This window comes from Panthera tigris, chromosome B4 (assembly GCF_018350195.1).
Source record: "Panthera tigris isolate Pti1 chromosome B4, P.tigris_Pti1_mat1.1, whole genome shotgun sequence".
In the NCBI taxonomy this organism is placed as follows: Eukaryota; Metazoa; Chordata; class Mammalia; order Carnivora; family Felidae; genus Panthera; species Panthera tigris.
Genome location: NC_056666.1, coordinates 44723464 through 44737819, shown reverse-complemented (window position 1 = coordinate 44737819; position 14356 = coordinate 44723464). Strand labels below are relative to the sequence as shown.

The 14356-nt window shown below is 39.5% G+C and overlaps 2 protein-coding genes and 1 pseudogene across 2 annotated transcripts; 2 read left to right on the top strand and 1 right to left on the bottom strand.

Moving 5' to 3' along the window:
* Positions 1–1855: 1855 nt before the first annotated feature.
* Positions 1856–2784, top strand: TAS2R8 (taste 2 receptor member 8). Its single transcript, XM_015534931.2, is given in 5 exon segments — positions 1856–2065; positions 2067–2099; positions 2101–2229; positions 2232–2467; positions 2469–2784. Coding segments are annotated over 5 exon segments (924 nt in total).
* A 4133-nt stretch (positions 2785–6917) lies between these two features.
* On the top strand, positions 6918–7853 carry TAS2R7 (taste 2 receptor member 7). The gene has a single exon (XM_007076330.2). The coding sequence runs from the start codon at positions 6918–6920 to the stop codon at positions 7851–7853; it is 936 nt and encodes a 311-aa protein (XP_007076392.1).
* Positions 7854–13727: 5874 nt separating this feature from the next.
* LOC122240074 lies at positions 13728–14149 on the bottom strand (annotated as a pseudogene).
* Between the last annotated feature and the right edge of the window lie 207 nt (positions 14150–14356).

Below are 14356 nucleotides of genomic sequence, written 5' to 3'. Positions count from 1 at the left end.
TTGTATGCTGTTAAGAGTCATGCATATCTATCATTATTCTAAATTTCCCTTTGTGTTCCTTCACATTTCCATCTTGTTTAACTTTAAGTCAACTGTTATCCTTGAGCCCCGTGCATTTCCTTGTGTCTGCAGGAAAGATGAGCCTAAGGCAAAGAGGTTCTCCTTTCTGTCTTATTCTGGTAAAAACCTTGCGCTCAAAAAGCAGCAGAAGAATTTCAGGCAAACAGGCTGCTGGGAAGAGGTTTTAAAGCATATCAGCCCTTCCTATAAAATCGATCCTATAAGAAACTGTACTTCTGAGCCAGAGGAGGTCAGTTCTTATTTTTTCTGCTCTACCCCCTCCATTTCTAGAATGATTTGTCCCATTAAGGAAGGAGATAAAACACTGGTGAGACCCTCTCTAGGGTGAAATATAATGTAGGAAAAGAGATGTGATCTCAAGAAAATGTTTGACTAGGAAAAGGAGTGTGGGGTCTACAGTTAAGGGATATGTATATCAAAACCACCCAGCTTTAGAGTTAATTCTCAAAAATTCTTTGGGATGTTTTCTCTACCCTTCTAGACTCAAGAATCTTTGACATGTTTGGTTTTTTTTCCCTCTTAGCATCATTAGCTTTTCTATTCTGTTTCTGGTAACATTTTACAGATAACTAGGTTTCCTTAAATTATTAATTTCATGCTTTCCTGTAACACATTATGCAATAAAAATAGGAAATATACTACATATGTTATTTACATTATTTAAGTACTTAAATACAGAGAAGAAGAACCCTCGTTCTGTGATTTGTATTACTTAGATTTAAATTTATTGTGGAATGGGTCTCCCAAGAAAGAATAAATCAATTTGATAGTAGAATTAGTCTTATTCCCTGAAAACATTATTCGGTTAACATTTTTAAAAATGTGATTGCCCCATCAGGAGAAATGACTACAATGTAGAATGTAAGGTTGTAAGTCTTATGAAAAGAGTTGATTATAAAGAGAATAAAGTGTGTTTCCTTAATTTTATATGAAAATGTTTATTATCCAAGAGACAATATTTTGGGATGAACATTTCAGACGGGGAGCATTTCCTACATTCAATGAAATGAAACTAGCAAATTTTAATCTAGCATCTTTCACTTCTATTAAAAAACTGCATAGAGGCAAAATATTTGTAAATATTGCCACGTGCCTGCCTGACTAATAACACTATAGCATGTATAATTAGATTGGTATCATATCCTTCTCTGATTAACCATTTGTATGAAAATGAAAATTATCCTCTGACTGAATGTTAATTTTCTAGAATCCAATTGTACTGATCATTTCCAAAACTAAAATTCATTTCCAAGAGCCAGGAAACCTGACTCTTGATTGGCCTACAATTTATGGTGATGAAAATGAACTTTCATTTTACACATTGTGATTTTTATGGAATACATGTTTTTTTTCTTTGCTTTCTGTGGCTCCCTATTTGAAACTCAGTTCAACAGGTCAAACGGAGTACTCAAAACTTAATAGCAAGAAGCCTGTTGCAAATTCATGAAATCAAATCTCTTTTAAGGGGTATGAGAGCATTTTCAACCAAACATTTCACTTACCACTCACTAAAGGGTGATGATTATGATTTGCCCAGGCTCAAAGCTAGTCAAAATGTTTGGAACAACCAGTTGGTTTAGTCCTCACAAATGAAGAAGCCATCCTATTTCCAAAGAGAGCTTGGTACTCCTGGAATGATATCAAAATCCAAATAGTGAATGAAAAGAAAACATTATTTCGTGACTTGAAGAACTTATTACCACCCTTCAACTGAGAATCTGTAAATTAGCCCACCTGCAATGATAATGGAGACCAGGGTGTTCTCTCTACCAACATGCTCTGTACAGAAGGCAACATCTTCATGATCATAATAACTGGAAAATTCATAATAGGAATTTTGGGGAATGTATACACTGGACTGGTAAACTGGATTGACTGGATTAAGAAGAAAAAGATCTCCTCAACTGACTATATCCTCCCCAGTCTAGCCATCTCCAGAATGTGTTTGCTCTGTATAATGATAGTAAATATCATCATAATGATATCTCTACCCAGATTTTTATGAAAATGCTAAACTAAAAAGCCATCATGCATATCATCTGGACACTTGCCAACTACTTAAGTATATGGTTTGCCACCTGCCTCAATGTTTTCTATGTCCTCAAGATAGCCAATTTCTCCCACCCACTTTTTTCTCTGGCTGAAGAGGGAGAATTGACAGAGTGATTCACTGGATTCTGCTGGGCTGTTTGGCCATCTCCTCCTTGGTCAGCCTTCTACTGGCAATGACACCAAATTATGATTAGGAGTTTCATAAAATTGCAGAACATAAAAGTAACTGCACTGGAATGTTCCATGTAAGTAAGAGTCAATTCTTCAACCCGCTGACCCTCTTTAACCTGTTGGCAATTGTCCCATGGACTGTGTCATTGATCTCACTTTTTCTTTATGTCCCTACAGAGACATGTCAAGCAAATGAAACCCAGTGTTACAGGCTGTGGAGGTCCCAGCACAGAGGCCCAGGCAGGAGCCATGAAAACGATGACTTCATTTCTCTTCCTCCTTTTTGTGTGTTATGAGGTTTCCCTTTTGGCGACTTTTAGCCACCTTATGAAAGAAAGCAAATTCGCTGTGATGTTTGGAGAAGCTATACCAATTCTCTATCCTTCTGGTCATTCACTCATTTTAATTATTGGGAATAACAAGCTGAGGCAGGCATCTATCAGGATGCCAAGATATGGCAAAACAGCCTGGATGATGTAAAATCTTAGCTTTATACATAAACTTGAAAACCAAATCTTGTTGCCTAATTAAAAAAATACACTCTTGTTTCGTCCTGTTATCCCATTTATTTTGGGTACACATCTTGAAGTGTTCTTGAGGCCTATTAGCACATGAATGTATATATCCTTTCTGTGTCTTTACATCCCAGATTCTCACCTTCACTCTTTCCTCTGAGAATTTCAGAGCTCACACTTACTCTTTTTGCCGCCTTACTGCAGAGGTTAGGCATGTACTGCCTAGTTACTTTGTTTTAAGATTTTACTTTGGCTCATGGTAGAGTGCACTGAACTGCCTTGATTTTTTTCATTTTTTCCCTATCACATATTTACATTGCTGACCCTTAATTTTGCCCCCTTGGTGGCTCTGTTGGGTCATTCCCATTTGGATTATTAACTAGGAACTCGGATCTCCCCTGTCCCATGTCTGGTTCGGTTTCCCAGTTATGTATCTGTCTCCTCCCAAGTGAGTGAGGCTTTAGGTTGTCTCCTACATAATATATTCTGGCGGACCTTATTCTGGAACCTCCTATTCATTTTCCTTGAAATTAAATTTCTGTACAAACAACTTGCTGTTCAGGCAGCAGTAGGATGGGAACAGAACTCATTCAAGCATCTCTAAGGGTATTCCTAAGTGCTCTTCACAATCTCGGTAAAAGGATGGGGGTAAGTAATATCAATCAGACTGCTTTGCTCAGGTTCCTTTCTTAATAAGACCTGCAAGGGCTCTTACCACTCAAGACTCTAGAAAAGCAATTCATTGAGAAGAAATTAGCATACATTGTAGAGTAACTACATGCTATCAGTAAAAAAGCAATGTATGCCCATAACACATACAGAGTAAATTACATGCACACAAAAAGAAGAAAAATAGAGTCACTACAAAAACCTCATTCTACTGTGAACAACAAATCCTTCGTTACTAGAGTAGCACTGAAACACTTGATCTGGCATGTCTAAATTCACGTCTGTTCCGATAATGACTGTGCATTTCAGCTCCCGCCATTTGCTATGTCAAATTCTGGTCTATTTCAATCTTCTCATTTCCTTTTGTTATAACTAAAATATTAATTGCCTGAAGATTATCAATTTTTCTGCATATGACGATGTAAAATTCACTCCGTAAAGTCCCAATGTTTACAGTCTTATGTATATAAACTTAATCAACTATATTTCTAATATCCTAGCATTTTGGATGCTATTTGTTGTACAAGACAGGAGAACTGATGTTCTCTTGATGGGATAAATTAGTGTATTCTGCAAAATATCTGCTAATTCTTCACTGAAACGAACTTTAAATTCTTCTGCAGGTTTAGATGCAATAAATATTTTATAAGATTAGTACTTCTGGAAGGTTTCCCTCCATTAGTCTGAAGTCCTTTCCTCCATATTTAGTTTTCTGTATCTCCAGTGTTTGAAATACCTCCACTGACCATGACTGGGGTTCAAAGTAGTAAGCTGGTGACCAAACACTCTCACACAAATTTTTTTTTTCTGTTTTCTTTACTGGTTTTTTTTTTTTTTATTGTAGTTAGGGCATTTAATATGAGATCTACGTTTTTCACAAATCTTTAAGTGTACAAAATATGGTTAACAGTTGTTAACTGTAAGCACAATATTGTAGAGCATATCTCTAGAACCTATATTTCTCACATAACTGAAACTTGATACTCATCGGATAGCAACTCACCATTCTTATGTCCCTTCGGGCCCTGGCAGCCACTGTTTTGCTGTTTGCTTTTATGATTTGACTATTCTAGATACCCATATGAGTGGAACTGGGCAATATTTGTCCTTCTTGTAACTACCTTATTTCACTTAGCCCAATGTCTTCCAGGTCCGCCCGTGTGTTTGCGTATTGCAAGATTTTCTTCTCTTTAAGACTGAGTGATAATCCATTGTCTGTATGTAACACATTTTCTTTATTCACTCATATGTCAGGGGGCAATTAGGGTGCTTCTACATTTAGCTGTCGTGAATAATACTGCAATAAACGTGAGTGCAAATATCACGTTGAGACCCCGATTTCAATTTATTTATTGTTTTAAGTTTATGGATTTTGAGAGAGAGAGAGAGAAAGAGTATGCATGGAGGAGGGGCAGAGAGAGAGAGGGAGACACAGAATCCCAAGCAGGCTCACTGTCAGTGCAGAACCCAATATGGGGCTCGATCTCACAAAATTGTGAGGTCATGACCTGAGCCGAAATCCAGAGTTGGATGGTTAATCAACTGAGCCACCCTAGCACTCCATTATTTAAATTCTTTTAGATAAATACCCAGAATCGGGCTTGCTGGATCATATGATAGTTGTATTTTTAATCTCTCAAGGAACTTTCATCCTGCTTTCATAGTACCGGCACCATAAATTCCACGCTATACTACACAGCTATGTATAAAATCTACTCTTACTTGCAAACAAAAAACGTATTCTAAAATTTATTTCGGTAAAGGTATGATTATAGTTACTGAAGGCCCTTTATTTACCAGGACACTATGGAAAAGGAAATGATGTGCTTGGGTCAGGGATCATTTCTAAGCTCAGAGGAAAGCAGTCATCTGTGAAGATGGCTACAGAATGAGGCATGTTTCCCCCCCCCCAAATCAGAGCTGCATCTCAGGAATGAAGGTTTGTCCTTTGAGGATGGATGAGAAGATATGTGTTCCCAAAGAAGGTATGAGCACCCCTAGAATTATTCCGTGGAAACACTATGTTGCAAAGTGTTTCTCAGTAACTCTAAATTTAGAGAAGCTGCATAAAGGTAAGAGTTTGTCTGTAGGAATGAGGTAAGTTTCATCATCGGTCTCCTGCCGAATAGTCTAGAAGAGCTAAGGATGTAGATTCTCAGATACAATTTGGCATGGCAGAGGGCAGAGGGTAGATCAAAACACAGGATTTTGCTCTCTTCTTTCATGTGTACAACTGCCCTTGAGTACTTTTTAAATGAAAAGGGAAAATATAAAGGTAATCGATGTTTTTTATTATGACTCCTTCATCTCATTATATATATATATAGCATCACAGGGGTGCTTGGGTGGCTCATTCCGTTAAGCGTCTGACTTCAGCTCAAGTCATGATCTTGTGGTTTGTGAGGTCGAGCCCCACATCAGGTTCTGTGCTGACATCTCAGAGCCTGGAGCCTACTTCAGATTCTGTCTCCCTCCCTCTCTGCCCCTCCCCTGCTCGTGCTCTGTCTCTCCCTGTCTCTCTTTCAAAAATAAATAAACATTAAAAAAATAAAAATAAATATAGCATCACAAACTAAATGACCATTAAATGTCACTTGACTAATAAGACAATGCATTATGATATGAAACCTTGTGCATGTTCATCTGAACAACCAAGATAAATGAGCTAAAATATTTTTTAGAACCAAATAACCTATATTTAGTGTTAACCTTTTAAATTCCCTGAAAATCTATGGTTTTGAATGTTAACCCAAACTTTAGATTTTTAGTAGTAATCAATATTATCATTTTGCAAAGTGAATTTCGATTTTGGCCCATTTTCTATTTGCTAGAAAATCTTTGGAGGTTAGATTTGCCAGATAAAACACAGGATACCCAATTAAATTTGAACTTCAACAATCTCATGTGATTAGCACATACACTAAAAAAAAAAAAAAAAAAAAAAAAATCATTCATTGTTTATTTGAAATTCAAGTTTAACTGGGTGTCCTGTGTTTCTATTTGCTAAATCTAGCAGTCCTACTGAGGTTACTAGTATGTGCCACAGATTAATGAATCCCAAGCTTACAAAAAACATAGCCTTAGAAAGACAGTGCAGGATCATGAAAGGGAACGGGTCTAATTTGCATCCTAAAATGTAGCTCAGCCTAAACTGGCCATGTGTGGAAAAGTAAAACCTGCTGATACAGGTTTTACATACACGTGATACACGAGGTGGCCAGGCCAGGGATTACCAATCACATTAACTTCTCAAGACTGATAAGGATTTAATGATCATAGCTACAGTCTCTACTTATCATTCCAGTCTCCATCCCAAGAGAGACTGCAATAAGAGAGGTAAAGAAAATTACAACAAAGTCTAAGAAGTGGATGTACCTTTCAAACTACATCAGTCCAACTAGGAGCGGTTGGATATTTCTGTATTTTACCATGCTGGATAAAGTGGAGAGCGCCTTGATGCTCATAGCCGCTGGAGAATTTGCAATGGGGATTTTAGGGAATGCATTCATTGGATTGGTAAACTGCATGAACTGGATCAAGAATAGGAAGATTGCCTCCATTGATTTAATCCTCACAAGTCTGGCCATATCCAGAATTTGTCTATTATGTATCATACTATTAGACTATTTTATACTGGGGCTGTATCCAGATGTCTATACTACCGGTAAAGAAATGAGAATCATTGACTTCTTCTGGACGCTCACCAACCATTTAAATGTCTGGTTTGCCACCTGCCTCAGCATTTTCTATTTCCTCAAGATCGCGAATTTCTTCCATCCCCTTTTCCTCTGGATGAAGTGGAAAATTGACAGTGCGATTCCTAGGATCCTGCAGGGATGCTTGGCCTTCTCTGTGTTTATTAGCCTTGTTGTCTCTGAGAATCTGAACGATGATTTCAGGTCTTGTGTTAAGGTAAAGAAGAAAACAAACATAACTGTGAAATGCAGAGTAAATAAAGCCCAATATGCTTCCGTCAAGATTTGCCTCAACCTGTTGACGCTATTCCCCTTTTCCGTGTCCGTGATCTCATTTCTCCTCTTGCTCCTCTCCCTGTGGAGACATACCAGGCAGATGAAGGTCAGTGCCACGGGGTGCAGGGACACCAGCATAGAAGCCCATGTGGGAGCCATGAAAGCTGTCATCTCCTTCCTCCTCCTTTTCATTGCTTACTATTTGGCTTTTCTCGTAGCCACCTCCAGCTACTTTATGCCAGAGACTGAATTAGCTGTGATGATTGGTGAGTTGATAGCTCTCATCTATCCAAGCCATTCATTGATTCTAATTCTGGGGAACAATAAATTACGGCAGGCGTCTCTAAGGGTGCTGTGGAAAGTAAAGTGTATCCTAAAAAGAAGAAATCACTAATCACCACAAACGGATCTGAAGGCTAGCATTTACTAGGAAGGAAGACATGATGTTTCTTAGTGGTCTTCAGTTCTTGCATTAATGTTGGTTTCATATGGTTAATTACTCTTAGATATATTTAATGTAACTATAGTTGTAACTTAGAGACCATTTTGCCTCTTTCTCTTTGTCTCTTGCTCTTCTCTCTCTCTCTCTCTCTCTCCTTCCCTTCAGAGTTTTTTTTTTTAACATGTTTCAGAACATATAAAAGTTAATATCCTAATATCAACTGTCAGAGGAGAGAGTATTTTCATAGTTAGGTCTAAATCATTTCTCTAGATGCAAAATTGTACAACGAATTCAGAACAACTGTAATAGCATCCCCTTGTTATTTGCATTCTTATGAAAAGCAACTCACTCAGTCCCCAGGATCCTAGTTACACTATTTTTCTCAGATCATCTGACTAGTCTCCACCTTCGGAAAAAGCTCAATATGGTGACAGCCTTAATCAAATGTTATGTAATTCTAGGAATGCGGCAGAAATTAATACTGATTATTAACACAAGCAAGATATGTATTGTGATTAAAATAAATACTGTCACAGCAAGTTCAAAAATTATTTTAGACTATAGATGAATGAAAGATTCTCTATCTGTGTGAGAGAAGGAGAGTTTATATAGAAAGTTTCTATAAAACAAGGTTGGCTAAAAAAAGAACTATTTATTGCTTATTGAAGTATATTTCTCCCCCCAAACAACGCGTAAGTTTGCTTTTAGCAGACTAGGACTATAGCGGGAACTGATTGTCGTGATACCCTCATAAGATGAGATCTTCAATCAAAAACTTATGTACTGAGATGTTAAAACGTCAAAACTGTCAAAGGAGACATTGATTCAATACGGAGCATCACTACATTCCAGAATACTATTTGGATCATACGTAAGTTATCTATGAAATGTCTATTTGGGAAACTTCAACAACAGTATGTCATTTACGTTGCGGAAAGGATATTGCGGAGGGATTGACCCTGTTATTAACCAGCCTTGAGTAGCCATAAACTTTGCCCGGAGAAGAGAAAGTGTTTATAAATATTCTCATCAATAACTCTGGCAAAAATAAAAATTACTTCCACCTGAGTTTCATATGTTAATCTTTCTTCTCTGAATCTGACAGTGCAAGATACATATTGATTAAACCGATAGATTTAAAAAGATGTATATTGACTGCCTTGTAAGTTAAAGAAACAATAGACAATTAGATGCATAAACTGAAGCTTACATTCTTTTCAATATTGACTTAAAGAGTATCTGTCCCCACCACCCACCTATGCAGAGACCAATTTATTTAGATTTATTAGGCAAGGGAACAACAACAACAACAAACCCCTGAGGGCTAAAGGAAATCCTGGAAACTTCATGTCTTCATATTGTGGACCCTAGAAACTTGATCATCTACTCACATTACAAAAATAACACCTCAGTATCCAATTTCTCTGAATAACAGCCAGGCAAAGGATACTAAGGTGGAAATAGAAGCCATATTAGGAATATCTTACTGTATGTACATACTTCCACTTACTGGCGTATTGAGGATGAAAATGATGTAGCCAAAACAAGTGGTTTAGCTTCTGAGATTATATTAATTCGGAGAAATCATGCAAAAATGATAATAACTCTGAGTTGGAAGAAGCATCTGTACTACTTCTTTTACTCCTGGTGTTTGGAGTAGAGTTTTTTAGGCTTACTCTAAGAGAACGAACGTAGCCAACTGGTTACAGAAAGTGCAAACAAATTACTTCTTTTTGTTTGTTTGTTTGTTTGTTTGTTTATTCATTTTGGGGGGGCAGAGAGAGAGGGAGACACAGAATTGGAAGCAGGCTCCAGGCTCTGAGCTGTCAGCACAGAGCCCCACGCGGGGCTCAAATTCTCAAACCGTGAGATCATGACCTGAGCCAAAATCGGTCGTTTAAGTGGCCGAGCCACCCTGGTTCCCCTTCCTTCTTGTTTTTATTTCTTATTTAATAAGTACATACACACTCACACGTTGAACATCCGCGTGTTAAGCATGACCCTGGGTGCTATAAATACAGATGAAATGTGATAAAGTCCATGCTCTCACGTAATGCATAGTCATGGAAAACATTATGGAAGACTGATAACGATCAAGTAAACAAACTCAGGGTTATAAGTCATGACTGATGCAACTGAGAATAACTGGAGGAGAGGAATTGCTTTACATAGTGTAGTCAGACTAGACCTACCTGAGACACTGAGATTTCAAGCCGAAACTTGAGTCACAATTATAACCCAGTCATGCACCATCTTGGACCAATAATATCCTGGTGAGTGCCAGTACCCTGAGGAGCAAGTGTTTGAAGAAGTAAGAGCAGAGTAGGACCAGAGCAAGGGGTGACTGGCAGGATTGTAAAAAGCCATGTAGGTCATCAGAGGGAATTTAGATTTAAGTATAATGGGAAGGGGCACCTGGGTGGCTCAGTCTTCTGACTTCGGCTCAGGTCATGATCTCATGGTCCGTGAGTTGGAGCCCCGCGTCGGGCTCTGTGCTGATGGCTTAAGGCCTGGAGCCTGCTTCGGATTCTGTGTCTCCCTCTCTCCCTGCCCCTCACCCACTCACGCTCTGTCTCTCTCTATCAAAAAATGAATAAACGTTAAAAAACATTTTTTTAAGTGTAATGGGAAGACATCGAAGGAATTGAAACTATATGTAATATAATTTCACTTATATGTAGACTTCAGCTTACTTTGGTTATAAGAATAGATATGGTATGTGTTGGATGGGGAGGAGTACAATTAAGGGGACCAACTACTAAGTTATAGTATAGTAAGCGGTCCCTGTGAGAAATCATAATGGCTCAGATTTGGATGGTGGTAATAGACTTAAGACTCTTTTTTTAAGAGACACACACTTACTTTCCTTTAATTTTAATTTTTTTTTTTTTTTTGAGAGAGAGAGAGAGCTTGTGCACAAGTGGGGGAGGGGCAGAGAGAGAAGGAGAGAGAATGTTAGGCAGGCTCCAGGCTCAGCTTGGAGCTAGATGTGGGACTCGATCCCACGACCGTGAGATCATGACCTGAGCCAAAATCAAGAGTCAGGCGCTTAACCCACTGAGCCACCCAGGCACCTCAAGACTTTTTAAAATTTAAATATTTTTATTTTTCTAAGTAATCTCTACACCCCATATGGGACTCTAACTCACAACCCCAAGATCAAGAGTCACAGGGTGCACTGACTGAGCCAGCCAGGTGCCCTGAGTTAGGACCTTTTTAAATGGATGAATTCTATATGTTGTACGGGTAAAGCAGATCAGTCTTATTACCTGGCTAGATGAAGGGAAGGAATTGAAGAAAAAGAAGATTCCGAAAACTTTTAGATTTTTTTTACATTAGCATTTGAGGCGACACTGCCACCTAAAATGGAGTGGCAAATGTTAATAAGGGGTGGGAGGGCAAAAATTAAAAAACTGTTTTTTTTAACATTTAACATTTTAGAGGTCTATGAAATAACCAAGTGAAAATGTCAAATAGATAGCTGAATATATGAATCTGTACCTAAGGATTGAAATAACAGATAAATATTTGGACATCATCAACATATAAATGGGATTACCTAAAAAAGTTATAGAGAAGTGACACCAGATCTAAACCCTGAGATATTCAAATCGTTGGAGGTTAAGTTACAGAGAAAGGACCAGCAGAAGAAGACAAGAAAGAGCTCCGAGGAAGATGCGAAAAAAAGGACAGAATGTCTGGTAGAACGGGAGCAAGAGATGTCATTGTGTTAGGAGGAGGGAGAGGTCAGCTTTCAAATGATGTTGAGAAAAACAGTAAAATTGGGAAAACAAAGTCACCATTGGTTTTGGCAAGATGGATGCAATTGATGATCCAATGGCAAGAGCGATATTAGTGAAGCGTAGGGACAGAAGCTAGGTTCTGTGGAAAAGGTTTAGGAGGGAATACAATATGAGAGAGCAGACAGATGGTGAATGTATAACATTTTAGTAAGTTTTGTTATTAAGGAGAGTAGAGAACAGAACATGGGAGCAAGACAAAATTTTCGTGTTTTCACTGGTTTTGTTTTCAAGTTGGATGATACAGTGTGTGCCTGCAAATTGAAATGATTCAATAGAGAAAGGAATAATAGTATAGGAGAGGGGTAGTAATTGCTGGGGCAACGATGTTAAAATCATTATCTCTGACGTTAAAAGGTGGAACCCTCAGACCCAAGATCGGGCTCTTTAGGTAGATGAACCTAAAAATATGAAACATCCAGATTTCCTGGAACCCTCGGGGCCAGCAAGGGCAAACCCTTACCACTTACAAGAGCAGGAGAGCGTCCCCACTCCTGAAAACTGTTCAATTGACTCCATTTGAGCCAAGTTAACATTTATTCTGCTCAAGAAATGCCCTGCCACTCCTCATTACTTCAGGACAAAGTTTCAACACAGCCTAATAAGGTAAGTGCAAACTTACCTAATAAGGTAAGTTCCAAAAGAATATAGCTTCAAGCTAATACTAGCACATGTTGTTAACATTATCAGCAGAAATAATAGAACATACTGGACACGGGTCTTGAGAGTGATGGATCAAAAGGTTCTCTTTATGCCGTCTGGGTATGGAGAATTTGTTGACCTGGGCACCCTCCATAATGATTTAGGGTTCGGATTCTGGCAAGGGCACATAAATCCAGCCCTAAAATTCTGTTGGGAAAGCTCCATGAAACTTGTACACAATGCTGGCCTCATGTATAAGGTAGAGTTGCTGCAATGCCATTGACATGGTATTAAGAAGGATCGGAAAGTTCAGGGAGATGGTAACGTCAGAAAGGGTTAACTACGTAAGACCCAAGAAACCACCGCCTCACTATGTTCTCCAGAAGATCCCTGCGGGTATTTTCTTCCTGAGGCAACATGAATGTGCTGGTGAGGGAACACTGGCATTACTGAGGACTCAATGATGGGATGTCCTCCGCAGGCCAGAATTGGCTGATGGGAGAGGCTGCCAGGAACCCGGGTTCCATGTACCCATGAATACATCGGAATTGCCTGTTGTAACACTGAACTAGCCTCACCATATTGAGCAGCAAGGCCAGCCAGAGTGCTAATCATCATGTATTGATCTGCAGGAATCTGTGGTCAGCATTAAGAAAAGTGATATTCCTAGGATTCAGAGAGATAGACAATCAAGTAAGGTGCTTCTTGGATTATGTAAGAAAAAAAAATGAATGCTAAGAAGTTACTGTAATGGAAAAACATTATTCCTTCTCAAGCTTCCAACTCTTAGTCACTTCACTTCATTGACTGAAGAAGAGCCTGGGTCCCACTGGGGAATGACGTTGCCAAGTTTCATGGTACATGCCTTCCCAGTTTCAATCCTCCCCAAAAGGAATTGCATTCAATTGACAGAGTAATTGGGACCTAGGGAAAGAGGTAATTACATTTTTTGAGAGTTGTTAAATATGAGATAAGACCAGACGGTCAGATCAGAGCAACTAATATGCCATCATGATCTTTCAGTGAGAGTGGAAGCCCCGGGGGACAAATCCTTCTGTGGCTCCATTGGGTCTGCATACCCACCCCGTGGTCATCTACTTTGTTCTCAAGAACAGAATTGAGATGGATGTGCTTAGCTCCTATCAGAACACAGTCCTGAAGTTTCTTAAGTTTTGGGTAGATAGAATGTCTCATCGAGTGGATATCAGCAAGCTTTGTTTTGTTTTGTCTTTGTCTTCTTATTAACGCAGTATTTATTTGTCTTCTCTCTGTCAAACCCTGAGCCAACCACTTTCCCTAGGCAGCTTGGGGAGGCATAGAAAAAGGCACATCCAGGGCAGAAGAGACACAGGAAAAAGACCTATGGGAGGCGGAGACAGCTCCTTCACATGACCAAGAGGATGCGAAAGGCCAGCATCAGGCAAAAGAGCCCCAGCGGTTCTGGGAGGGCAAAGCCTGGAAGAGCATAGGAGAAGAGCTGTTGCTTCAGAGAGGGGTTCCTGGCATACCCAGTGATGAGGCTCCCAAACCCAGTCCCAGTTCTGGCCCCAGAGCCAGCCACCCCCACCAGGGCAGCCCGGCCCCAGTGAACTTGGCTGCTGTGTCAGTGCCCCTTTGAAATGGTGCTGGTTCAGAAGCTGCGGCTAAGAGTAAGTGAGGTCAGGGATGTGGGGCTGCCAAGCTGCTGAGCCTCTCATCTGTCGGCCTGTCTGGAATTAGCACCACTGCAGACAGTGTGGGGTTCAACAGCTGAGAGTTCCTCCTGATCAAGAGGAAGAGAGAGACGAACTTTGCACAGGCCTACATTTTCTGGTGATGAGGGCCAGGAGGGCTTCTCCGAGGGCAGAGAAGATGGAGCTGTAAGCTTTTGTCTTCCATCCTTCAAACACACGTACCAATTCGGTGCCAAAGAGGTAGAAACACACATACATTTGGTTTCTTCGCAAAGCAGCTCTTGCATAGTGAGGTGTGCATGATCGGGTTTTGGATCAGTCTGATTCTTGGCTCACTGGG